This window comes from Anser cygnoides, chromosome 16 (genome assembly GCF_040182565.1).
Source record: "Anser cygnoides isolate HZ-2024a breed goose chromosome 16, Taihu_goose_T2T_genome, whole genome shotgun sequence".
Lineage (NCBI taxonomy): Eukaryota > Metazoa > Chordata > Aves > Anseriformes > Anatidae > Anser > Anser cygnoides.
This window is the reverse complement of record NC_089888.1, coordinates 15,717,903-15,744,143: the sequence shown is the minus strand read 5'-3', so window position 1 is coordinate 15,744,143 and position 26,241 is coordinate 15,717,903. Positions and strand designations below refer to the sequence as shown.

At 54.6% G+C, this 26,241-nt stretch overlaps 2 protein-coding genes across 5 annotated transcripts in view; one reads left to right on the top strand and one right to left on the bottom strand.

Moving 5' to 3' along the window:
• The window catches only part of NCOA6 (nuclear receptor coactivator 6), a 55,814-nt gene extending 45,799 nt beyond the window's left edge, over window positions 1-10,015 (top strand). For all 3 annotated transcript variants that reach the window (XM_066978392.1, XM_066978389.1, XM_066978390.1), the window contains one exon: window positions 1,087-10,015. In XM_066978392.1, the coding sequence (XP_066834493.1) occupies window positions 1,087-1,133 (47 nt within the window). In that variant the 3' untranslated portion in view covers window positions 1,134-10,015. The remainder of the gene's footprint in view (window positions 1-1,086) is intronic.
• TP53INP2 (tumor protein p53 inducible nuclear protein 2) lies at window positions 6,035-25,959 on the bottom strand. Of its 2 annotated transcripts, none has more exons than XM_066978397.1 (4): window positions 25,803-25,959; window positions 18,791-19,123; window positions 15,483-15,789; window positions 6,035-13,955 (listed from the first exon to the last, which is right to left on the bottom strand). In XM_066978397.1, the coding sequence occupies exons 2-4, from the start codon at window positions 18,912-18,914 to the stop codon at window positions 13,703-13,705; spliced, it is 684 nt and encodes a 227-aa protein (XP_066834498.1). In that variant the 5' UTR covers window positions 18,915-19,123; window positions 25,803-25,959; the 3' UTR covers window positions 6,035-13,702. The 2 variants fall into 2 exon arrangements, with proteins under 2 accessions (XP_066834498.1, XP_066834499.1); XM_066978398.1 differs by having other exon boundaries at window positions 15,483-15,612.
• Window positions 25,960-26,241: the final 282 nt, after the last annotated feature.

Sequence of the window (26,241 nt, the reverse complement as noted above, 5' to 3'; positions counted from 1 at the left end):
ACTTAAAAGTAGCGTTACTGTTCGAAGGGAACAGTAAGTCATGCCTGTTAAGATGTTTCACTTCTGAAAACTGGTACTGTACTGGTATTTTTACTCGTTAGAGTACCTTTCCAGCAAGGGCTGTTTCAGTGTTTACTGTAGCTTCGGGGTTGTTAAATTTTGAAAAGTTTATCTATTTATTTATTTTTAATGCAGCATTTAATAGCCATAGAGTTGTACCATTGCTTTTCTAATTTTAGAAGTTTTGGGATTTTTTTCCCTTTTGACTCTGAAATACACACAGCTCTACTAGCTATCAGAAAATATTGTGAAGAGCCAAAGATACATTGCCAACATTTAAAATCACATTTAAAAAAAAATCTGAAGATGCAAATACCCTTAGTCCTTACTCAATTATCTTTCTGTTTTGAAATGGAAACTTAGTGCCTTGGTAAGTGCACTGAAAATGTCATCTGGTTTCACTGTAGCTTCTGCAAGTGCTTCTAGTTGTTTTGCTGAAGTACTATATAATATTTTGTATCTTTCTGCATAAGCTGTTTTTTTGTGAATCATGTACACTGAAGACACTTGTTTACTAATGATCTGACTTTCCAAGGAGTCAAACAACTAGATTCTTTGTGGCAGACTCCAAAACATTTTTCTAAGTTTTCTAACAACACCACCTCCAAGTACTGTGCTTGGATATAATTTATGCAGTTTGTGTCCAAAGCTGCACAGGATGTTTCAGGGAGACTTACTTCCACGTTATGTCTGAGCAAGTTGTGGCATGTGGGGAACTAAAGTTAAAGAACAGTTTAAAATACAGAACGTCTATTTTTAAGGCCATTATGTTACGACTTCATACTCACAGAACTCTGAAATTGCATCTGCGTGTTTGTAACAGAAGCTAGTGGGGACTTTGCGTTATTGTGTTGCTGCTGATGGCTGTGATCAGGATGAAGGGTCCCTTGGTGTTAAGTGTTGTGAAAAGTCAACTGCTGTTTCCACTCTGGTGTGATTTTAGGGACATAAAAGGGCAATCTGTGCAGCTCTCGTGAATGGATTACCAACTTAGTATCCATGCTTTTTTTCTTCTCTTAATTTCAGAAACGAGTGCCAGTGCAATGCAGTCAAAAAGAAGAAAATCCAAGTAAATTACTGCATGGAAACATGAAACTTGTAAATGAGTGTGAATTTATCAATAGCAATTTTGAGCTGTGATTTTTCTTTTTTAAATAAAATTCTGTACAGTAAGTCATTTTAATATTATACTGTTCCCAATAAATGATTTTTTCTAAAAAACAGATAAATAGATATAAAAAATGGGTTCTTTTAAAACCCTCTGGATTTACAAAGTGAAGTCCAGGGTTAGCACATTAGGTTAACGTGTTTGTAAGAAATGGAAGGGGAGGGGAAGACAACTGTAAATTTATTTGTTTCCACTTTTCATAAACAAATTAGAATACAGGGTTGTCATTTTTAGGTATTAAAATAATGTATTGTGCTGTTGTTTAAGTACTGTATGTGAATAGCAGTAAGAGGGTTATAAACAAACCCAATCTTGTTTGGAAGTGTAAATAATTTTATTATATAGTAGATCTGATGTATTTGTTGTAGAAATGGACCAGTGAAACAAAAATAAATTTAAGGGTTTGTATAATGTGGAATCCCTCATGCTCTAAATAAATGTTATTGTCCTATAATTTGGGTTGTATTATTATTAGCAGCAACAACAACAGCATCATTCCAAACAGGAAGATTGAACGGATTATTTAGAGCTCTAGGCCTGCAAGCTCCTTATATAGAGCTTTAGAAAGGAATTTGTTTAACCACAAATGAATTAACTAATGCAGCTGTTCTTGCAAAGCAACAAGAAAAAAATCAGACGCTACCCTCCAGCCCTCAGGATATGTGCAATTAATACATATTGAGGACACCCAGAAGACAGCTCTTCCCACAAATAATGCTTCTCAGCAGGAAACACAGCTGAGAAAAATACTGTATTAAATGGTTTGAAGACTTTCTGAAATGTGGTAGCCTGAAGCATGTTTATTTGGGTAGCTATACCGCCATCAGTGGTGACTTGTTTGTATGTGCTGCTGCAGAAAGTAGGTCAGCCTTTTTGTTCCAGGGAGTTCTCATGGTGAGTAATTGAGAAGCAAGTCTTTCTAGCTTGCTTCTTGCCTTCTGCATAAATAGATATTTACACTTTTTTCCTTTTCTTAGAGATTTTTTTACATACTCATATTTAGGCAGCCTTTTAATATATATGAATTGTCAGGTGCTGCCTCTTACAATGGCAGAAATTGCCTATTTGTGCACAAGGTAATGGACACGAAGCAAAACTAACTTTTCCCCTTCCTCCCTGTCAGACTTTGGATGCTCTGTGGCTGGTATGTAGTAAAGTCAGACTTTGGTGTGGGCATGCTTCTGCCTCGGCTGTCCCTGAAACCCCAGCTGTCCCCCGGGTGCTTACACTTCTCATCCTTAGCAGGGGGTGGTCTGAAGTTGGTTTCCAGAATAAGTATCTACACCTGTAGGATTTCATATATATTTTTATAATATTTATATATAGTATACATGCATTTCACACTCACATATGCAGTCAGTAGGAAGCCATTTGAGTTTCTGAAGTGCCCATTTTATTGCTTCCAGCCTCCGCCATGTTTCTTAGCCTTGCCTTCAGTTGGCCGGCTCACATAGTTGGTTTTATTCTACAGGTGAGCTTGTGCTAAGGACGTGGCAGAATTGCTGCAAGCCTGTCAGAAATCCTGGTGACTTTGCTGGAGGTGGAAAGGCCATGCTGTGGTGTTGCTGTCCCATGTCCTACCCCTGAGTCTGCCTGAAATGTCAGGGGTGAGGGTTAAGTGTGTGGCAGCCTGGGGTCTGCCTGTGCCTGGCCTCGGTGCTGCTATTGCCCGTCAGGTCGGGGCAGGGGGGATGAGGAGCTGGACAAAGTCCGCAAAACTGAAGGGTTGTGTTCACAACTCGAGGTCCATGTTCTTTAGGCTGGGAAAGGGCACGCAGAGCCCAAAGCTCTTGGCATTTGTGCTACACGTGCAGAATGTGAGATCCTGCGTTCAAGCTTAGCTGCACTTGTGCTTAGTGCAGCACTGTAGTCTGGTCTGCCTGCAAGGTGGAAAGGCTTCTTTTAATATCCTTTTTTTTATTATTTTTTTTTTATCAGTATGCTCAGGAAGAGAGGGATGTGCTCAGGATTACAGAAAGCAGCATGCTGGGGGAAGCTGAGGGCAGGGTCACGATCTACAGAGACATGGGCAGGCCAAAGCAAGGGGCTGGCAGGAGCCTTTGGAAAGGGTGGATGTAAGATCCTGCAGCTGGGAGGGAACCAGGGACCCCTTTTGCTGGTGCCTGGTCAGGGCATGCTTCAGTTTTTTATTGGTGTCCCTTTCCTGGACAACTTGTCAGTGGCTGGCTGGGGAGCAGCTCTGCAGGAGGAGCCCTGTCCCTGGGCAGCAAGGAGGCTTAAGCTGATGCTCTTAATGGAAGTGTAGCCACTGCCCCTTTCCTTGGCACTTGTTAGACCAGATGTGGGGTATTACCACCCTATTTCCACCCCCACATGCAAGAATACTATTGATAACCTGGAGGGGGCTGAGTAGCGGGCCAAGATGGCCAAGGACTGGGAACACTGGGCCAAAGAGGAGATTGAGGGAGATGAGGGAGATGGGTCTGCTCAGCCCTACAGGTACTGGAGCAGATGAAGCCAGGCTCTTAGAGAGGTGCATGGGGGAAGGAGGGGAGACTGCTAGCATAAATGGAAAGAGAGAAGCTGTGGGTGTAGCCAGACGTTCCCCTGGGGACAGCTGGGTGCTGGACTGGGGCCTAGAGAGCCGGTGGGGTCTCTGGGGATTTTCAAGAATTGAAGCCCTGTACAAGAGGGACTGAATTTGGTGCCTAACCTGCTGTGAGCAGGAGGCTGGACTGAAGACCTCCTGATGTCTCTGCAGCCAGAACTGCTCTGCCTTGTCTCCTGCTGCTAACTTTGATTTTCCCACAAGGAGGTTTATCAAAGCTCTCTTTTACCCGTGTTCCATCCTGGCTACCTAACCGAACAATTCCTTGCAGTGCTTCTCCCGGCAAAGGGGGTGGGAGCTGCGGGTGGCTGCCAGTCCGCAGCCCCCAGAGCATCCCTCAGCCTCGCTCTGCTGGGGTCCGGCACCCTGCCGAGATGCCGGGTTGGGTGAGCACAGCCCCACCACGCCACAGCCACTGCAGGTTGCTCACAACTGTGTCCACACATGGATCATAGAATCATAGAATATCCCGAGCTGGAAGGGACCCATAAGGATCATCAAGTCCAACCCCTGGCACCACACAGGTCTGCCCAACAATTCAGACCATATGACCAAGTGCACAGTCCAAATGCTTCTTAAACTCCAACAGGCTTGGTGCAGTGACTCCTTCCCTGGGGAGCCTGTTCCAGTGGGCGACCACCCTCTCAGTGAAGAACCTCTTCCTGATGTCCAGCCTGAACCTCCCCTGCCTCAGCTTGACACTGTTCCCGCGGGTCCTATCACTGGTCACTAAAGAGAAGAGATCGGCGCCTGCCCCTCCACTCCCCCTCGTGAGGAAGCTGTAGGCCGTGATGAGGTCTCCCCTCAGCCTCCTCCAGGCTGAACAGGCCAAGTGACCTCAGCCGCTCCTCATACGTCTTCCCCTCTGGGCCCTTCACCATCTTCATCGCCCTCCTCTGGACACTCTCCAACAGTTTCACGCCCTTTTTGTACTGCGGTGCCCAGCACTGCGCACAGTACTCGAGGTGAGGCCGCACCAGCGCAGAGCAGAGCGGGACAATCACTTCCCTCGACCGACTAGCAATGCCGTGCTTGATGCACCCCAGGATACGGTTGGCCCTCCTGGCTGCCAGGGCACACTGCTGGCTCATATTCAACTTGGTGTCAACCACAACCCCCAGATCCCTCTCTGCGGGGCTGCTCTCCAGCATCTCGTCACCCAGTCTGTACGTACAGCCAGGGTTGCCCCGTCCCAGGTGCAGGACCTGGCACTTGCTTTCGTTAAACTTCATGCGGTTGGTGATCGCCCAGCTCTCCAATCTGTCCAGATCTCTCTGCAAGGCCTTTCCACCCTCAGCTGAGTCTACAACTCCTCCAAGTTCGGTGTTGTTGGCAAATTTGCTCAAAACACCTTCTAGTCCTACATCTGAATCGTTTATAAAGACATTGAAGAGGACTGGCCCTAAAATGGAGCCTTGGGGGACTCCACTGGTGACCATCCGCCAGCCAGATGTGGCCCCATTTACCACAACCCTTTGAGCTCTGCCTGTCAGCCAATTGCTCACCCATCGGATGATGGATGGAGACCACAGCCTCTGGGCAACCTGCTCCTGTGGTCAACCACCTGCAAGGTAAAAAAAGCTTTTTTTTCATGTTTAAGTGAATTTTATTTTTTAATTTCCATTTGTGCTTCCCATCTTGTCACTGGGCTGAGAAGAGTCTGGTTCTATCTCCACTACTCCTCCCGTCGCGTATTTATACGTTGATGAGACCCCTCCGTAGCCTTCTCCAGGCTGAGCAAGCTCTCAGCCTCTCATCTGTCAAACACTCCAAGCCCTTACTTGTCTTAGAGACATGTCTCTGCCTCTCAGTCTTTGGGAGGGTGGTACAAGCACACGAGGTTGTTGTTGTGTATTTTTGTTTGAAGGAACAGCTGATGCTGTAGGGATGGTTGGGCACCAACGCTGGCAAATGTTAGTTCAAAGAAGTGGTCTTGCAGGACCAGCTGATGCAGGACTTGCTTTTTTCCAGGCAGCTACCACCTGCTTTAGCCCTTGCACTCATCTACCAAGTTTTAGGATTTGTTAATGAGGAAAAAAATGTTCTCAAATGACTCAGCCTGTACCATCCTCTCCCTTGTGCATCCTTATCTCCAAGGGGGTTTTATTCTATTGACATGTCTCCAATAGTTATGGTATTGACTTATAGAAGCTTATTTTGAAAGCAAAAACTTTCTGCATCTTGCAAACAGTTTGCAAACAAGTTTTCTTTCACGCTTCAGAGCAATACACATAAAATAAACTTTAAATATATATTTTTTTATTTCTTGTGTTTTTTTCTTTATATTAGATTTTTTTTTTCAGTCAAAAGACAGCATTACAATCTAACAACCAAAACCAGGTTACACACACACAGGCATACTACGCAACATATTCCAGGCAGTCATGTCCTTCAGTCTGTTGACACATGGCAAATGTTTAAACAATGTCCTACAAGAAGTAAACACCCTTTCTCTAGTAACCTTGCTTACATCGATTTAACACGTAACACACAAAAAAGGACGCATTTTGTTAGCTTTGAATTTTGAACTAGTTTTCAGTTCTACAGCATAAGTGATGTAGAAAATGTGGGGCTTTTTTTTCCCTTCTCAAAATCACATTGTCAAAGTTGTCCCACTGTTGTAAGGCATTCAACAGAGCCCGACCACCCTTGGGCAGGACACAGCCGTGTGTTCGTCTGCTGGAGCGTGTGGGCACCTGGCTTCCCTACAAAGCGCGTACCCCGACCAGGCCGGCGCGGGCCCTGCCAGCCACGGGGCTGGGCAGGAAGCAGAGCCAGCAGACGTACTCCAGTGCATTTGAGGGAAGGCTTAAGGTGACCTTTTAGCCCAAATAGCGCTTTCACTTCAGACGAGCCTTTGGAAGGAAAAGCTGCATGTTGAGCATGCTGCCTGTCCTGGCGAAGTGCTGGTGGCTGTTCAGCCAGTGCTGCTCAGCCTCCGTGCACAAACCGGTGAGGAACTGGGCTGGGGGCTGAGCTTTTCAAAACTGCCTAAGAGATTTAGCAGCTGAAATGGTGGGCTTTTTAGGGCATTAATTCTGTTAGGCTTCTCTGAAAATCCCAGCATCTACTTTTAAAACGATATAGAAATGCAGAAATATTGAAAATGTAATTCCCGGTCATCTCTTGCATAGGACTTTTAACTATAGTTCACAAATTTATTCAAGTTCTGCAGTTGTTTAAAAAAAAAAGATGGCATACCATGAAAAAGGGTGAAAGGCACATATACAGTCATACAGCATGGAGATGTACAATGTGTGTAGATGAGCTTTACAAGCAGAATACTTAGTTGTAGGGTTGATACAGATAAATAAAATATTGCAATACTTAACTGCTCCATACGGATACATTTATGATACAAGATAAAAGACTATTACTATTTTACCATTACGCCTTGTGCTGTTCTCCCATCCCTAGATTTCCCAAAGCATAACTGTGATGAAACAGAGCTGAAGATGAGCTGTAGCAAGGTGGGCATAGCTGCTTCCAGCTTCCCTGACAAGGACAAGTGGGTGAACGTGAAAGAGCAGAGAAACACTGGGCCTGGAATTTGCTGTGCTGATTTCCGTCTCCGTTTGCAAGGAGTAAAATCTTCTTGCCCCCCCCAGAGGTGATGAATTACAAAGGTGGGGGAGGGGGGCAGCAGGAGTTCTGCCGTTAGCTGCCATGGAGCCGAAGCGTCACATTGGGGTTTCTATGCTCCAAGTTCACGTGCTGTGGCTGGAAGGGGGTGCATGGCAAATCCCCCCTAAAAGAGCATTTTGGTCACTCTGGGCACAGGGCTGGGAGAGCAGCACCCCTAGTGCAGCCCTGTGGGTGTTAACATGAAAGAGTGGAGTGGGTACCCCGCACATTGCCTCCCTGCGAGAAAGAATGAAAGGACTATCATCAAGGGACAACTTTGTTAATAAATGGAGCTGCTCGCCTTTTTCATCTTCATATTTTAAAGAAAGAGGAGTAGCTGTCGTTAATGGCACAGATCTCTTCTCAGAAGCGGAAAAGCTGTTTGCTGGTGCGTGGCCAAATGGCACGAAGCTCCAGGCCACAGAAGATGCCGCGCACAAGCAGAGTCCGACCACCAGGGCCGGGGCGCTGGGCGGCTGGGAGCACTTCCACTGCGCCAGTCAGGCGACCCGTCACAGCCTCCGCGGTCACGTTGAGGGGACGAGGACTGAGCCCTTGAAGACACCAGGGAATTATTCATGATTCTGAACAGTACTGCACAGATCTGAGAGGAGCGGGTGGAGGAGGAAAGCTTTCCCCAGAAGACAAGCTCTGGGTCGATCAGCCCCAGCTAAGGCCCTTGGGTGTCCCAGATGGCTCTGGGTGCAGGTCTCTGGGGGCAGCGGAGAGGGAAGAGGAGGCCTGGGGGGGCTCCAGGGGATGAGGTCTAGGAGGGGGCATCCCCTTCCCACTGCCAGTAGCTGCTTCTGAGTGCTAAAATTAAGGTACATCTGTGCTGTCCATGGAAACAGTGGCAGGGTTGTATTTGCCAGGCTAGTGATGAGAGGGGCACAGCGGCCCCGGCCACACAAGGGTGCTGGCCTCTTGCTGTAAATCCAGGTGTCTGGGGGAGGCCCAGGTGCTGCCGTCATCCCCGAGCTGCCTGGGGGGCAGCAGCAGGTGGAAGGCTGAGCACCACATTCTTCAGCCACCTCCACTGGGGTCTCCTGCCACTTCTTACTGTATTCACTTTGTAGCTATTAAATAGTTTAATCTTTGGGACTTGTTTTTCAATAATTCAATAATTCAATAATTTTTCAAAACCTAATTTCCACTTTATGCAGGGCACTGGAATTGATGTTTAGCCTCCATGGGAGCAATTGCAAAGCTGTGTGATTGGAGTGTGAAATCTCATTGGAGTATTTTTTTCTTCATTTTTTTTTTTTTGCTCTGATGACAGGACATCTGTGGCTCTTCCTGCCGAGTGGGGCTGAATGGAGGTGATATCGGTGAGATGTAAAGGTAAAAATTATGTATTCATTAGAAATGTGCCTAGAGGTAAAGTGAATATTCCCATGGTGGTGATCTTTGGGATGAGCTCTGTGTTTAACATTTTTCCATTACAGAAAAGAAAAGCTGGCTCTCATGGAAAGAATTGTTTTCTTCCCAGTCCGAGCTTTCGCAACAGTTTTTTGAAAAGCGTATTTGTGGGCGCACGCTTCAGCATGCCAGGTGACCGGGGCCTTCTGCCCCGCCACCTCACAGCCTTCCAGTGCTGGCGAGAGCCAAAACTCAGTAGCGGGACTTTGTCACAGCTGCCGCAAGCTGCCGGTGAGGCACCCTGCTTGTGTGATGCCAGAGCTGCTGGGCTGCCAGGGCCAGGTCGGGAAGCTGGGCTGCCCCAGCGCTGCCGGGGGGCGGAACACACGGGTTCGGGTGCATCCCGCTGCAACCCGACTTTCATATCAAGCGGTGGCACTTCTCCAGGGGACTGCCCCTGCTCTTCTGGCATTTGTGGCAGCCTTGCCACTTGCTTCCAGGGTGAAACAAGAAATGCAGTCCTGCCCGTGCCCTGCACCAGCATTCCTCTGACTGCCCCGCTGCCTCACCCACTCCAGCTGCCTCATCCCAGTGACCAGTGGGAGCCAGGCGAGCTGGGACCGATTCAGAAAGCACAGTGCTGCTTGACTTCCAAATCCCTGGGGGCTCTTACACACTGCTTAAAGTCACACCTGGTTGCTTACAGCCAAAACGCCTAAGGAGGGACTAGCTACATCCTAGCAGTACAATTTGAATTGTGGGGACATACACAAGGGAATTGGGGATGATGCTCAGGGATGCTTGCACCACGAGGAAGCAACTGCAGCTCCTCCGCCTGGGCCGCTCAGTCTTCAGCGGGTGGCAGCTGGCCGAATCCCCCCTCCACCGGGACCACGGCACGCATCCTCACAGCTTCAACATGCTCTGTCGGGACCACGCAGATGAGTAACCAACGGCCTCACAGGCAGAAACAAACCCCACATCTGAACAGATGAGTCCAGAAAAAGCACACTTTTAAAGACCCCAGCCAATTTGTTTGTCCCTGAGTCCACGCTGTAGTTTCCTCCTACACAAGTAACAAACAAAAAGAAACCAAGAGTTCGTCCTCGCCGCATAAGCAGGACACAGCCCAACGCCTCCCTGCCAGCCCTCAGCATGTTTGCTTTAACTTCCCATTGGGAGCATTGCACAGCTAGTCACAAATTGAAAATACTGGATGCAAAAAAAACTAAAAACCCCAAGCCCCAAAACAACCTACCAAACAAACATCCACACTGTGTTTTAAAATATTTACACATGTACACATGTGCACAAGCAAAAAAAGTTATTTTTTTTTAAGCACCTTTCTTTTTTTTAAGATTTGAGGAGACTCATAACCTCAGTGTAAAGGGTTTTCCTTGATCTTACAATACTAGGGCAGGAGATTTGGTATCAGGCCAGCTGTAGTGATCACCACTGTACAGATCAGGAGCATTGCAGGTCTTCTGCAAAGCACAGTTCAAACATGTCTCTGCCACAGCATGAGAGGTGTCGGTCACAATGTGTGATAGGTACATCAGTACTCACTTTGTATGGGGTTAATACATGATTAGCAAATATTAATACATGTGCAAACAACAGAGGGGGGACCACAGGAGCCTATTCACCACAGTAAACGCACTCCATTGACCTGTGGGATGCTACAAATCTGGATTAACCTCTTCATTAAAACATTATTAATAATTTATTAACCCTTTATAAAGATACTCTTGATATCAAGTGTGATAATAGTTCTGCTTTTTTTTTTTTTTTTTTTTTTTTTTCCTCCAGTGTTGGCTGGGAGTAGCATGATGAAAGATGTCTCAGACTGGCACAGAAAGATGAAAGGAAACCAAAATATTTTGCAGTCGCTTCCCCAAAATAGGACGTAGTAACAGCATTAGCTATTTGAAACAGATGATGGGCACTAGCAGGGCACAGCCGGCACTGCTGAGCCAGCAGGGGCTTTGCCAGGGGCTGCACGAGCAGGAGGCCAAGGATGGTGTCAGCACGGGGCTCTCTTACTGGAGCAATGCTTGCGAGCACCTGGGGGGGATTCACCACCCCGGGGTGGTGGCCCCAGCACATTTGCACCTCTCAGCTGAGGAAGGGGCAAAGGTGTCGCAGCCAGACCTGGTTTCAGGAGCTCTCTGCAGCAGCATCTCAGATGTGCAGAACTTGCAGCAGGTGAATATGAGCTGGGAGGCAGAAATTGCTACGGTTGTCCACTTCTTGATGTACATTTGGGCTAGAGAGAAAATTCTTCCTCTGAAGGCATTGCCTGGGCAGGGAACAGCCTGGTGGCCACAGAGGACACAATGCAGAGCCGTGGGAAAGAGTGAGACGAGGGGTGCGGCTCCAGGATTCAGCCCCAGCCCTCCTTTGCCACTCTGAACCTTCCGGGCAGAGGCACCCGAGTGCGCAGAACATCCCCTTTTGCCTTCAGCAGCACTTGTGGCAGCGTTTGTTTGCAATGCTCCCAGTTTGTCTCAGGGATCACTTTAGAAATAAGAAGGCATTTAACGTGAAGCCAAGGAAGCCAAAGGATGTAAACTTTCCCCTGGAGTCAAGGAGTCATCAGTCTCTGGCGGAGAAATGAAATCGCGCATCCGGTCTGCCAGGCGATGGTGCGCTCAGCGCAGCCTCACGGCTCTGCTGCAACGGTGCCCAGCGAGAGGCAGGGGGATGAGGAAGGCCCGAGGGAGCACCGGGCTCCCCAGCTCGTTCATCTCGGCTGTGAAGATAAGCTCTGCTACCTCCGGATTTATCAGAAAGGCTGAAAAAGCAGTGGAACAGAACAGCCCGTTTTCTGCCTGGGAAGCTTTTACTGTGCCTTTTATTGAAATTAGAAAGCAGAATTTGAAATGGGGGTTTCTGTTAGAAATGGGACTGTGGTGCAGGCGCCAGTCCTGGAGCAGGTACTGGCTGCAGGTGCAGGATATGGCCGGCGTTGTGCCTGGCACAGGGCCTGTCGGCCGCTGTCGCTGCCCGCGCCTTTTATCGGCAGCATGGCAGCTGTCGCCGTGTGCATGTGATGAGCGTTGCAGGCCTCTGCACCGTCCCAGCAGGACTTGAACAAGAAACTGGCCTGGAAGAATTGAAACTGAGAGGCTCTGACATGTGGCTTAAAATAGATATTTGAAATAAATTTTCATTCTTTCTGTGCTTTTGGGAATGCTGTGTCATCAGAGCTAAAGATACACTCTGCAGGCAAACAGTATCAGCCACTTCCCGTGAGGTCCAGGTTTCTCAGTCACAGATCCAGGAGGCTGGTAGTTACAGAAGGGCTTGTGGGTGTTTTTTTCCTCTCATTAGAAAAAAATAAAAAATAAAAAATCAACAGTCCAAGGTTGGACCTACCACAGTGACTTAAAACCAGTTCAGACACTGATGTTATGGGTGTTAACAAAGCTGAAGGGCAGACTCCCCAGTGGGGTGCTTGCTCCCTGGAGCAGCCTGGGTGCAGCAGCATTAAAAATCAGCATTGCCCACGACTGAATTTGGCCCGTCGTGTGAAATATGCGATTGTTGGTGGGGCCAGATGGGGAGTTCCCTGTGTGACTGCAGTCCAGTGGCAGTGCCAGCCCTGGTCTTGCTCTCACCACAGCCAGGGCCATGGTACCAGCTCCGCATGAGCTCGCATGTCACAGCCACTCTGTTTCCATCCTCGCCCTCAGTTCAGCCTCTTCCCCTGGCCTCTTGCTCACACCTGACCTCGCTGCTCTCATTTCACATCCTCTCACCACTAGCTCCAACGTGCTTCCACCACCTCAGGGTGGCTGCGCAAGTCCCCTTCTCTGCTCTCCTCCAGGGAGTGATGCAGGGCAGGCGATGTTCCTTGGCTCAAACAGTGCCTCATCCAAGTGCATATAAACATACAGACATGTACACATCCGTATGTATGTCTAAACGTGTTATGTGGGTACAGCCAGCGCAGGTGAGTGGCTCCAGGAGGAGCACACAACCTTGAGGCTTGCTCGTGGCCAGCAGCTTGGTGGGACCAACACTTGCTGAAGGTTGTGGTGACCCCAACAACATCCCCACGCTGACGCCACTTCCCTGCAGACCATGCTCTCCACAGTGGTGCTCAAACAGCTCCTGGGTCAGTGCTTTGTTTCCTGAGATTTCTTGTAATGTTGTCTTTAAAAACACAAAACACCGAGACCTGCCTGGCTTTCTTTTGGGAACGGCAGTGGGGTTTTTGTATTATTGTGGTAAAAGTACAATTAAGAAATTTCGGCTGGGGTGGGGTTTGCTGGTTTTACCTGTGCTGGAGCCACCAAGGCCACCTGCTGAGAGCATCACAGGCACTGCCAGGCCTGGGGCTGGAGCAGGGCAGTGCGGTGCCGTGGGGGCCACGCTGAGAAGGGACAAGATCGGGCCCTAGCAGCAATGTCACCAGCGTGCGGCGACAGCAGGGTCCCATCTCTGCTCTGGTCTGAGACACCAGGAGGGGTGGAGGTGTGGGGGAGGAAGCATTATTTAGTGTCATTGATGATATTTTCCTAAAAATACCAAACCTCGTTGCTTTGTTCCTCTTTGCACTTCCACTTGGTATCCGCTTGTGACATCACAGTCTGTTTACGTGGAGGAGTATGATGTCATAAAGAAAGGCACTGATGTCACAGGCTCTTCAGGACACAAAAGAACAGGCTTCTCCATGAATTTTGGAACGGGGCGATTTCACAGGGGGCACCACTGCCCCGCGCAGACGCTGGTGGACGGATGGGCATGGGGCAGAGGACGGCACCGCTCTCCCGGCCCGTGCTGCGTGAGGCAATGCCAGCGTGGGCCTGGAAACGTGAGGGGTGCGGGGAGGCGGAGTGGCGGCACTGGGGCTGGTGTCGAAGGGAGGCTGAGCCCCGCCGGGAGGTGCCGTGGCGGCGGGGCGGCCGCTGGCGAGGTCAGTAGTTGCAGTGGCGCTGGCAGGGCTGGTGGAGGAAGCTCCCCACATACTGTCGGGCCCGGCGGGCCGGGCGCTGTCGGGCCCGGTCCTGCCGCTGCAGCGCCTTCTGGCTGAGCCATGGCTTTTCTGCCAGCTGCTTGGCCCGCTGCACCCGCCGTGCCTGGCTGACCTTCTCCAGGATGGCAGCCTTCACCGACAGGGACGTGGTGTGGTGCGGCATGTGCCGCTCCAGCCGGGGCTCCGGCACCTCCCTGCGGAGAGATGGGACCATCAGCGGCCAGTGGTGCCTGGTCCCCCCCCGCCACGTGGCCATCGCACCCACGCACCAGCAGCCCACCCTCACCCACCCTCCTGCAAGATCTGCCTGCAGCCCCATGGTGGCTGTATTGCCACCAGCACCCTCAAACCCGGTGGGCAGGAGCCAAGCACAGCCCACAGCCCCCTCGTGTCCATCCCGCTCCTAACCAGATTTGTTCCCTTGCCTGTTCCTAGCTCTCTTTGGCCCCTTTCTTCACCCTCCAGCACTAAGGTTTCTCTTAAACTCTCGAGATGGCACTGAGACCCTCAGGACAACTTTGCAAAGGGAAAGGTCCAGGAGGGATCATGTGCCCTGGTCAAACAAAGGATCACCCCAAATTCTGCCTTGTGAGGCTGGGTAAATAAGCAGGCTGCAATGCCAGGGGACGCCTTCCTGCCCCGTCAGGGGGCTCACAGGGGAGGTGCTGGAAGGCCGGTGTGGGGGTAGCAGCGACCCACGGCATGGTGGTACCGGGACTCACCGGTGGGTCAGGGCTTTCCTGGGTGCTGTGGGGAGAAGGCAGAGCTCCTCACGCTGCAGAAAGGCTGAGGCCCCAGGAAGGGGCGGGGGGGAGGAGGAGGGGGGTGGCTGGGAAAAGAGATGGCAGTGGGGTCAGATTTTGCTTGCATCTGTTAGGTGGCAGGCCAGGGCATCTCTGTTTAACACCCCTGTTACACTGGACTGTGGGGCAGGGAGAAAGGTCTCACAGCCCAGGCCAGCAGACAGCCAGGAAGGAGAGCTGGGGGCAGGGGTCTGCAGCACCCCCCTGTGTGGGGAAACCAGGGACTCAGGGGCACCAGTGCCCGGGGGCCACCCTCTTCTGGTGGGGCTACTTTGCTTGTGCCATATACATGCAAGCCTCCGTGTTTAAACCCAGTCCAGGAGACTCCCCCAGACTGGTGGTGGGGTAACACGCAGCATCCTCAGTGGACAGCCATGTGCCAGGAGAGGACGAGAAAGAGGCCACTGCTGTCCGTGCCAGCAGTAACCACACAGAAAGGGCTTCACGTGGCTGGTCCCACACCCACAGCTGCCTTAATGTGGACCCAGTGCACATCAAGGTCACTTTTCCAAAGTATTTTGGGGCACAGAGGCTGCTGTCCTTGCACAGTGCTGGCTGGGACACCCTGCCAGGTGGGACATGGGGAGACTGACGTCACAGAATCACAGGATGGTTTGGGTTGGAAGTGACCTTCAGAGATCACCCAGACCAAGCCCTGCTGTGGGCAGGGACATCTTTCACCAGATCAGGTTGCTCAAAGCCCCATACAACCTGACCTTGAATAACTCCAGCAATGGGGCATCCACAGCTTCTCTGGGCAACCCGCACCAGTGCCTCAGCGAGAAAAGTTTCTTCCTAATAACCAACCTCAATCCACCCTCCTTCACTTTAAAACCACCACACCTGGGTCCCCTGGGCAGCACGGGTGAAATGCTGCGGGGCATGCGCGGCCGCCCTAGTCCTTGGCCCCACACTCACCCAGCAGTGGAGTCCTGCGGCTCCTCCACGTCCAGCTCGAGGGTGCTGGTGACATAGACAGACATGCTGGGGTGCTCGATGAGCAGGTCCTCCATGGGGCTGCTGCCCACGCCATCGGGGCCGGGCTCCTCTGCAGTAAAACATGGGGGAGGGGTGACAAACCAACTCTCGTCCATCAAGCAGGGGCCGGGCAGGGCAGGCACGGGGCTGCGGGCGTGGGCCGGGGCAGGTGGCGGCACCAGGCAGGGCCTCACCGAGCACCCGCAGGCCCCGGCCCGCCGCTGTGCGCCGGGGCGGGCGGCACCACCTGGGGAGCGAGCGGGGTGCGGAGCCATGCGGGGCGCAGCGGGGACACACACACACCATGTACAGTGGGGGGGGGGGGGGGGGGAGAGAAAGGGGCATCGTTAGTGCGAGAGGCACCCCACGGCATCGCCGCCGCTGCCGCGGGTCCAGGGGAGTCTCAGCAGGGCAGCCATGCCCCTCGCGCTGACCCAGCGCACAAGTTGACGGTTTCGGTCTGGGTGGATTTACCAACCATTGGGGTTTACGGTGGAAATTTTTTTCCTTCTTGAAGTGGAGAAAGAAATTTGGCCAGAAAGACACACTGCTTTTGTCTGCAAGCTTTCTTACGTCACCTGAACTGCGGTGCTCACACAGCTGCGCTGCACTGTGTGCCTTCACACGCGCACACACGGCACTGTGCACGTGTGGAACCAAGCAGACACACGTGCACACACACACGGCGCGCACCTTTTTCCTGGAAAAGACCTTTCTCTCGGGGAATAAACTCTTCACCGAAAGCTTTCACTTTGGCTTTGACTTCAGTCCACCAGGGCCAATTTTCAGCCGGCTGAGCACGAGCTGCCCCCACGTGCTCTGGCCTCCGGCCACACGGGCCAGGGCTTTTCCCATGCCGGGAGCCACAGCTGTGCCCAGCAGGGTGCTGCGCTCACCACGAAACCCAGACCCACTTCAGGCTCAACCCGGGGTCAGAGGAACCATTCTCTTCAGCATGGGCTCAGTGCAGGTCTGTATGGACATGTCTGACTCTGCTGCTGGGTGAGGGTGCAGGAGAAATCAGAGGTGAATGTGAGCTTGCAGTGCCCAAACAGGCTAGAAAAAATATGAAGCACGAAGTATGGGGCAGGCGTTTACCACCTAACATGTCCCAGCTCCTCCAGCCTAGGGCTTAGGGCCGGCCACAATTAGCCTTGCAGACAGGAGAGCATCTTTCTTCAGGTCAGTGGATACGAGGCTATGAATAGCTGCTGACATGCCAGGCTGCAGATTATTTGTCAGCCTGCAGACAGACAGACAGCCTGGCTTGAACACTTCTCCCCCCGGGGTCAGGTGTGCTCCCACAACATGGAGCCATGTGTGCTTATCTGTCCCCATCCACCCCAAAGGTGGCTTCTAATGTCACAAGTGCTGTTACAGGGTTCCCACGTTGCTGGGGGACTTGCAGCCTGAACTCTAAGCCCTGAGAAATGTACCCAGATCGCTCCCAGGGGGGCGGGTGCGTTCTGCAATGCACGGGTCAAAGACCTGCCGGGGGTGCAAAGATCTGGAGGCTGCAGGGGGAGCGCCAGGCTGCGACGCGCTCGCCTGCCACCACCGTAACGTGGAGGATCAGGGCTGGAGCCAAGAGGCTGAGGTTTTGAAGTGCTTTGCATAACTCAGGGCTCCGAAAAAGGGCTGAAATAAATCGATCCCTTGCTGGCTGGGGAATGCTTAGGCAGCCATGGTGCCTGTGGGGATTAGCAGTGGGGTGCCAGGTCCATGCAGACATCCTTCCAAAAGCTGGGTCTGCACCAAGGGCCTGGCTGCTTGATTAAAAAAAAACAAAACAAAACAAAAAAAAAAAAAAAAAGACAACTAGAAATACGGGAGCCTTTAGTAACAAAGTCAGCCCTGGATCCCCACTGAGCCAGCTGTGGGCTCTCACCCAGGGATTCAATGCACAGCCCAGCATTTCTCTGCTGGAGAAAACTTGTGGTTCCTCCTGGCATGATGCTCTGGGCACACTGTGGCCATTGCTGGCAATAGGACTGAGGCCAGCTGGCCCTGATGTGTGGCAACAGCATGCCCTGTGCTGCAGGGAGCTCCTTGCAACCCATCTCTTCCTGCATCACTGCTATGACCCCCAGGACAACCACCAGGGAGCCCAGAGGACTGGGACTCCTCCACAGCTGCCCACACCACCCTCCTGCCTCCACCAGCTCTCCACAGGGCTCCCAGGCTGGCACCAGGGTGTCCCTGTCCCCCGCCCCAGGCATGTTTGAGCTCCGGTCCTCTTTCTAGCTCACTGCATGGGGCACAGATCCCTAATGAATGACACCCATCAGCTCTGCTCAGCGCATGTGGCAGGGGCGTCCCTGGGAGGGAGACGAGCCCCAGCCCCTGCAGGACCACCAGTGTCTCCTGGGCTGGGGCTCTGTGACTCACCAGAGGCTGTAAAAGCAGCTGGAAGCCACCAAGGAGCAGCAACCCAAAGGCTGCAGTGCAGACAGGCTTGTTTGTGTAAGTTCGCTGTGCAATTTGCAAGCAAAAGGTCACAAAATGATCATTGCAATTGGTTGAGTCATAGGCCCTACAATAGCAACGCAGAGATCTTAATGGAGCTTGAGAAGCCCTCGTGGCACAAGGAATGTGACCTGCCTGGCTGCTGTCAAAGGGCCTGGGATGGTCCCAGCCGTCCCTGGGAGCGGGGAGCCCCAGCAGGCGAGGGGCTCCACGGGTACATTACAACTGTGGACCTCGCCTGAGTGCTCCTGGCAAGGGCGCTGGGAATGCTTTGGGAAGAGAAACCCTTGCAAAAACTTTTGGAGTGGAGATTGGCTCCCCTGGGTGGCCTCAGATGACCCCAGTGTGGCACGGAGCTGGAGCTGGCTGCAAGGGGACGGGCACCCGACTGAGCCACGTGGCTGATGGCACCAGGCACGGCACCAGCCGCGGTGGAGGGGACATGCCCATCACCCCTGCCCGCCTGTGGCTCAGCCAAGGCCACAGTGCTCTGTCCAGTGAGCCTCCAGCAGGTGGGACTGCACCAAAACCCAGGGGCACCTCCTGACCCGGGGCTGTGTGAGGATCCTGTTCTAGTGCTGGGGGCTCAGCAGCCGGGGGGCAGCACCACCCGCCAGCCCAGAGGGCCACCACTGCTGATGGCAAGGCAGAAACCTCCCGAGAGAGCAAAAGGAAGGCTCCCAGGCAAGGTCTGCTATTGCCTGTCAGGGCTTGTCCAGTGCTGGAAAGACAAGACCCTTCAGCAGCTATGTGAAACCAGGGTGAAACCTTGCTTTTCTCACCTCCAAGATCGATTATAAGCCATCCATCCTCCTCCTCCTCCTCGGAGACAAAGGGCTTGGGCTCCTCCAGGCCCTCTGGCGTGGTGCTGTCGCTGAAGAAGAGACTGGTGAGACGCTGGAACATGGTGGGAAGCGGTCAGATGGGGCAGGACAGGAATAAAGCTACTGCTGAGTGCCTGCCTCAATGCAGGGAGAGACAAAGGGGCACGGAGTTTGACAGCGTTGGAGGTCCTTCCTTGGGGCAGGGGTGCTTTGCTGCTAACGAAGTCTCAGCTGAGTTAAAGGGCGTGCAGTGCAGTTATGAGGTTCTTCTCTTAGCTTCAGTGCAAAGGCCTACCAAAGAAAACAAGGAGAAATGCATTCAGACTGGACATGTAGGATGTGTGGTGCTGGAGGGGACAGCAGGAAGGCTGTTCCAGCCCCAATCCCTGCCATGTCCCAGAGCACTGTGCCACACGTGACCGTGCCAGGACGGGTGCCCACAGCCCCTGGCCTGCCCCAGCCCCCCATGGCACGCACCACCACCGCGTCCCCTCCCCGGCCAGCACCAAGCACTGTCCTGCAGTCAGGCTGGGACCTGCTGCCCTCTCTGTAAATCTGGACCTGGCCAGCACCGGTTCCCCCATCACCGCACGCAGGCTGTGGCACGAATCTCCGTGGGACAGGCAAGGAACAGGGTGAGGATGATGCTGTGTCTGAAGACCTGGCATGAGCCAGGGCGATTGCTGCAGTGCAAGAGGGGTTGGGCCCTAAAATCCACTCTTAGCAGGATGCTAAATGCACACCTCACAAGAGGACAGAGGCACCAGCACTGCCAGCCAGCCGTGCCAGCACCCCTGCCTGCCCCAAGCTGCTCTCCAAGAAGCTGTTCAGGATGGGCCACAGACCAAAACTGCAGCTGGAAGCTGGGAAGCAGCAGGGGAGCCTTTCATTTGATTTTTCTTTCTATTAGTAATGTGTGCTGATTGGAGTCGGGCTCGAGAACTCTGTGCTGATACCTCTTTTACATTGGTGTAATTCTGAAAGCTGTCACTGTTATTTCCTCTGTGTGCACTTGCAGAGGTGCTCTTGTAAAGCAGCCACACGCAGTTCCAGCTCTGGCAGGTGACACTGTCACATGTGGCATCACTGGGACTTTTCAGCAATGCCCCAAGACCAGACCATGTTTCTGTACCAGCGAGGTTCTCCAAGATCACAGCCCAGCACCGTGGGGCAGAAACCCAGCTAAGTGCAAGGGGGACAGGGACAGCTGTCTTGTGCCTGTCCCCTTCCCGACAGGGGCGATGGGGCATTTCCAGCACAGCCACTGCTCGCTCACCACATGTGCCGCATGCACCCACAGCTGTCCCTCTGAGAGGCAGACCTACGACCTTGGGTATGTGTCGTGGGCAAGGCTCTTCTCCAACCAGGCTACATTACTGTGCCAGTTTTACCACTGGGGAAAAATTCCCTGCAGCTTGTGGGAGGTCAGGACTCCCATTTCATCAATGTCTGCAAAGCTTTTGGAAAGCCACGCACAGATGGCAGACACAAGGCACAGAGTATTAATCGTGCAGAGAAATTGCATTTGGTCCAGAGACATAAAAGGGCATTAAAATGCCAGCAAGGGTGGGATGTGGGGAAAGGCAGAGCCCCTGACCAGGCTAACTGCACAAGGTCCTGCTCGGCACACCGAGGGCAAAGCCCAGCTGGCAGCTCTGTGAGGAAGGTGGTGAATCCATGGGATCTGCAGAGCTGCCGGTCTGGGGACAGGACATCCTCAGTGCATCTGGCTTCAGAGCTAAACAGGGGTCCCCATGTTTGCTACAAGCTGGTCAGCGAGAGCAGGGACCCAGTACAGTCCCTGGGCAACTCTGGGGGGAGCGAGGGGGGCTCGGTACCACCGCGCAGCCGGTGCAACCCAGCCCCTGCAGCACCAGGCAGGCTCACGGCAGGTATGTGCAGTGAGTCCAGGTGCTTGCTCCTGCTCCAGAGCTCTGGCACGCTTGTATTTACTTGTTCTGGGATTGCCATGTATTTTGGCTTCTTGCTCGCAGATGCACAGGAGATCTAATGCCTGCTCCACAAGGCAAAAAAAAAAAAAAAAAAAGGAACCTTGAGGATGATGGGATCCCCCTAGACTCTGGGGCTCATCCTGCATCTCTACTGCCGTGATTCACCCCTTCACCAGCACCCGAGAAGTGGCAGTGGCTGAGCAAGCCAGGTCCAGGCAGGATGCCTTGCTCACAGCATGCTCAAGCCATCTCTTGCCATAAAGTCATCAAGGATTCCCCACTACTTGTTCTAGAAGTGTTCCCCCCGCAGTACTGAGCAGAGGGGTTTGGGGCACTGAGGCACATCCCAGGCATCTGCTCTGGCTGCAGGCACAGCCACGGCAGCTCTCATCCCCAAAACCCTGACCGCAGCAAAGCCACAGCACTTCAAGCATCATCCATTCACGCACTCCCCACAAAGCTATTGGGGCAGCCCCTTTCCCTGGAGCATTAAATCCTACCAATAAAAATTAGGAAAAAAAACAGAAACCATAAACAAGGGCTTGATATGCTTGCTGGGCTCTCCCCTTTGCCGGCCATGGCCACGCTCTCCCCTCTGTGGGACCAGGCTGGCTCCCAGGACCATGGCTCCTGGGGCCTGGGGGAGGCAGGGGCGCTGTCCCCCACCCGCCTTGAGGTCTGCTGGAAGCACTCCTGGCTTGAGGGGTCTGCCTGCGTCTTTTCCCCAGGCACACACACCACAGCTCGGCAGGGAACCTGGGGACCAGAGGCTGCGGCAGGGGGATGCCGGTGGCTGGGAGAGGGCCCGGACAAGAAACTCCTCTCCAGCAGGCTCAAAGCTGAGCTTTGAGCTCAGGATAAATTACAGTCATAACAGAGAGCAGAAAGTCTTGGCTTTTATTTGTATTGTTTAAACCTGACAGCTGCCTTCGCTGGACAACAGCAAAGACTTCAGGAAACGTGCTCCTCCTTCCGTCCCTCCAGGCCTCTTCAGGAGACCGGGCCCAAAGCACCACGGCTGCCACCAGGAGAGCCAGGGGCCGAAGCATCTGGGCTCCGCAGATGCTTACCCTAACTCATAGGTAAGTTCCCTTTCCTAAAGGCACAGTGGATACTATTAGTTTCAATTGACACCCCACCCCAAATTTGGCTTCTTTTTCTAAAAACCCTGAGACAACACTTCCATCGGCAGATCCCACCCCCACAACAAGGCAGGGGCCATCCTGCCCTGGCACCGACCCGGGCCCACGGCACCGACCCGGGCCCACCTCCCACTGCACCGGGCAGAAGGGAGGGGAGGGGGCTCACAAGCAGCTGCCAGAGCAGCAGGAAAGAGGGAAAGCTCCCCCAGGGGCAAAAGATGGATCACTTCAAGGGTCCTGCCCCAGGCAGCGTATGCACACCACCAGCTACCCCAGCTGCCCCACGAGAACCCCCTGCTGCCGGGGGGGGGCCTTCCCACGCTTGGGCAAACTCATTGCTGAGAGCAGCCAGGGCCTCCGCAGTGGGCTTGGGGGGGCAACCCCCAGCCTCGGGGCCTCCGCAAGAGGAGCATCCTTCAGCAACGGCCAGGGCTGGGCTCTGTGGGCAGGATCAGCCCTGGGTGTGAAGCAAGCTTGCCTTGCCTGCACCGCAGCAGGAACACGGCCATATCCAACAGCTCAACAAGGGGCAGCACAACACTTCTCAGAGTCCACCCTGAGCAGGAAGCAGGTTCTCCGCCCCGGGGATCTTTAATCCTCACACTCAGGTTATACTGTCTGCTTGTACACTGTGTTAAAGAGGCAGGATCAGGCTGTTCACCTCCCCTCCGCTGTAAAAGGGAGCAGCTCCAAGCCAGCATGACCAGCACGGAGTCCTTGGTCCCCTCCAGACCCTCCTTGCAATCCACCGAAGCCCTCAGCTCCGTGTCCTTGTCACAGAGGGGCAGCTCTCCTGGGTCCTGATGTGGTGAAAGGCTCCGGGGCTGGCCGTGACCAGCTGCACCGTGACAGCAGGAGGGTCCCGCACCACCCCAGGGCACCCCACAGACATCACCAGGCCAAGCACCGAGGGACACTGCCCTCGCCACTGGGCTCCCCTGCCCCAGCAACCCGTGCTGTGGTGACATCCCTCATCCTCTGCCACGGGGACAGCTGCCCCCATCCCAGGCTTCCAGCTTGGTGCACCAACCCCATCCCAGGCTACTGCCAGCAAGTGGGGAATGCCTGCAAGGGACATGCACTTGGGGACAGAGGAGTTTCCCAAGCAGCCCAGCCCTCCCAGAAAGCCCAACAGCTACAGCCTTTTAGAACTTGCTGGAGGGTATTAAATAATACACATTAAAGTAGGAGTATGGAAATTATACTGCATTTAGTTGTTCCCATCCCCCCCCCCCCAAACCTCTACACAATAATTAGCTTCCTGAGTCACCGTCCCTACGAATAACCCCAGGAGCTAAGAATAGGTGGGAGGAATGGCAGCGCAGCCCTGAGGTGCGCGAGGAGCCCGCGGCAGCCTCAGCCTCACAAGGACTGGCAGCTCCAGGCTGCAACACCAGCAGCTGCTCCGCCTGGAAACAACACTGGGCTCCTTGAAACTTCCCACAAACACCCCACAGCAGGAGGGATGCTGATGACAAACGGCAGAAACGGTCCTTCCTCAGCAGGGCTAAGAATGCTCTGAGCAGTCATCGTGGCGGAGGTATGAATCAGGTGTGTGCCTCCAGCACACGTGGGAAATGTTATTTTCAGTTCACTTTACCTAAACTAGTCAAGCACTTCCCAGGCTGCTCTCTCCGCGCAGCATGTACCAAAACCCTAAACCCAGCACTGAGACACAGAGAGAAGGGAGCGGGGATGCCCCCGCTTAGCGCCCCAGGAGGGGGTGATGAGGCATCCCCGCTCTGCCCCCCATCCCTCCAAGGCAGGGCAGGGACCCGACCTGCCACAGGCTTGCCCAGGATGGCTCTACAGGGCTGTCCCTGTGTCACACCCGCGGCACAGCTCCTGTTTGCCCGTTTGCTTTAGCAGCAGCCGCATTTATGAGTCTCTATCCTGCCAGAGGCTGATTCACAGCAGGGTCTCCTCTGCTTGCTCGAACGGAGCAACAGCAAAGGGAGGGGGGAAAAGAAGGCAGAGAGCAACAAGAAAAGCCTGGAGAAAGAAAACTCTGACATGAAACTTTCCTTACTAATTGGAGACAACCCTTTTGGCTTGGATCACACCAACCAAGTCATTTCAGCATCCAAACTAAGCAAGACTCCAGAGACAACAAAACACCCATGCTGAGGCAATCCCTGCAAGTGCCAAGACATCCACTCCGGTGCCAGCCGCGCGGGGTCCCTGTGCTGCTGCTGCAGGGAAGGTCACTGCCCCAAGGACAAACCTCATCTGCTGCCATCTAATGCCATCGCACACAGAGCCCTGGAAAGCCTGCCAGCAGCCGAGCCAGCAGGAATTTTTAGATTTGCTGTGAGCAGTCCTACGAAATGCAAGGAATCCAGATGTTTCCTCTCTGAGATGCACTGTGTAAAACATCGCTGGGGGCACACGCTGGGAGGCAAGCAGTCCCAGCATCACACCCTTGGTACGTTGCAGGAGGCCCAGTGCTGACGGGAAGGGTGGACTTTGGCACCCTGGGCTCACCTTGGCATCTGTCCTGAGCCTGCCTGGGGCCACATGGGGCCAGGCAAGCCCTGCTGAGCAATTCGCCCTAAGAAGCTCTGAGACAAGAGTTCACACCCCAGGTTTTTCCAGTCTTGCTCTGAGCAGGTGATATTGGTTTATTCTTGACAGAAAAGCTTCCCCTGCACTTTTTCCTTTTGCATCCAGCCAGACAAGCGCGGGTTGATGCAACAGATTCCTAACAGTGACAGTGAGGTAGAACAGAAATATCAGTGTTCTTTTTGGGGAATTAAAAGAGGAGAGGAAATATTTATTCTAGAGGGGAAAAAAAAAAAAAAAGAGTTCTTGGCACTGCATAGCCTAAGCCTGGTGGGAACAAAGGTGCAGTGCTGTCCTACACTGGCGCCCAGCGCCTGTTCCTGCAGTGGCTCGGTGTCACGGCAAGGCGCTGGCCAAGTCCGTGCCCACACCTGGCACCTGCCCAGCTCAGCGCTCGCTGGTGCCCGCTGCCAGCACCGGGCACTGCTGCTGCGCGCCTGGGGCCCCCGCACCTCTGCGCGGGCTTCTGAGCTCGGCGACCACCGCGAAAGCCCCGACGCCCCTTTATCCCCAACGGCCCCCGGGACGTGAGCAAGGCGCGCTGCGGTGGCAGCGGGCAGCTCTCCGGGAGCGGGACGGCCGGGGGCAGGCGGCCTCGGGACCGGCCCCCCCTTCCCTTCCCTTCCCCAGGCCGCCCTCCTGACCCAACCGCCTCCGCCAAGGGCGCTGCGCCACGGGCCCGCGGGAGCCGCTGCCACGGCTCCGGGTCGCTCGGGGAGCCCCGCACGGGGCCGGGGCCGGGGCCACGGGAGCGGAGCGGCCGCACGGCCCCGGGCAGCGCAGCCCCGCTCCGCGCCCCCCCGCCCCGCCCGGGGCCGGGGCCGGGGCCGGGGCCGGGGTCGCGGCAGGACAGCGCGGAGGGGGGGGGGGCTCGTGACGTCCAATGTCATATGCAAATGAGGTGACGTCACCGCGGCCTTCCAGCGCGCCGCAGCCAATGGGGGCCGCGGGCGGCCCGGCTCCGAGCGCGGCGGTGCAGAAACAAACAACGGGCGGGGGGGGGGGGAAGGGGGGGGCGCGCGGCCCGGCCCGGCCCCGCCGCGCTGACCTGACCCGGCCCGGCACGGCCCCGCCGCGGGCGAACAAAGGCTCCCCGCGGCCGCCGCCGCGCCCCGGTTCCCGAGCGGGTCCGTGCCCAGCGGAACCACAGCCCTCCGCCCGCAGCCCGCCCGGCGCCCCGCCGGGGGGAAGGGTCCCGGTGCCGGTCGGACCGAGCCGAGCCGAGCCCTGCCCCGCCGCTCCCAGGCACCGGCGGCCCGGCGGCGAGCCGCCCCCCTGCCCGCCCCCCGCAGAGCCGCCGCATCCCGCACTCACCTTGCCGGTATCGCGGTCGGGAGGCTGGCGGGGCCGGAGGCAGGGCGGGGGCGCGCACCGCGCGGTTCTGCGCCGCGCCCGCCGCTGCCCCGCACAAATCGGGACCTCCCGACAGCTGATCGTGACGTCACAAAGCGGCCCGCCCGCCCCCGCCCGCCGGCCAATGGGAGGCGGGGCCGCGCGGGGGGCGGGGCGGGGCCCGGGGGTCCCGGCGGCGGGGCGGGAGCGGGGGCTGCCCGCGGCCGCCGGGATCCCGCTCAGCGGCGGGGCGGCTCCGGAGCCCGAGCCCCGCGCGGCTCGGCCGTGCTCGGCGGGCCGAGCTGCGGCGGAGCTCCCCGGGTCCGTCCGGCAGCCCCGGGCCGAGCCGGCCGCTTCCAGCTCGGTGCCGCGGGCGCAGCTCGAGGGGCTCCGTGGCCCTTGGGGGGGTCGTCCCTGCCCG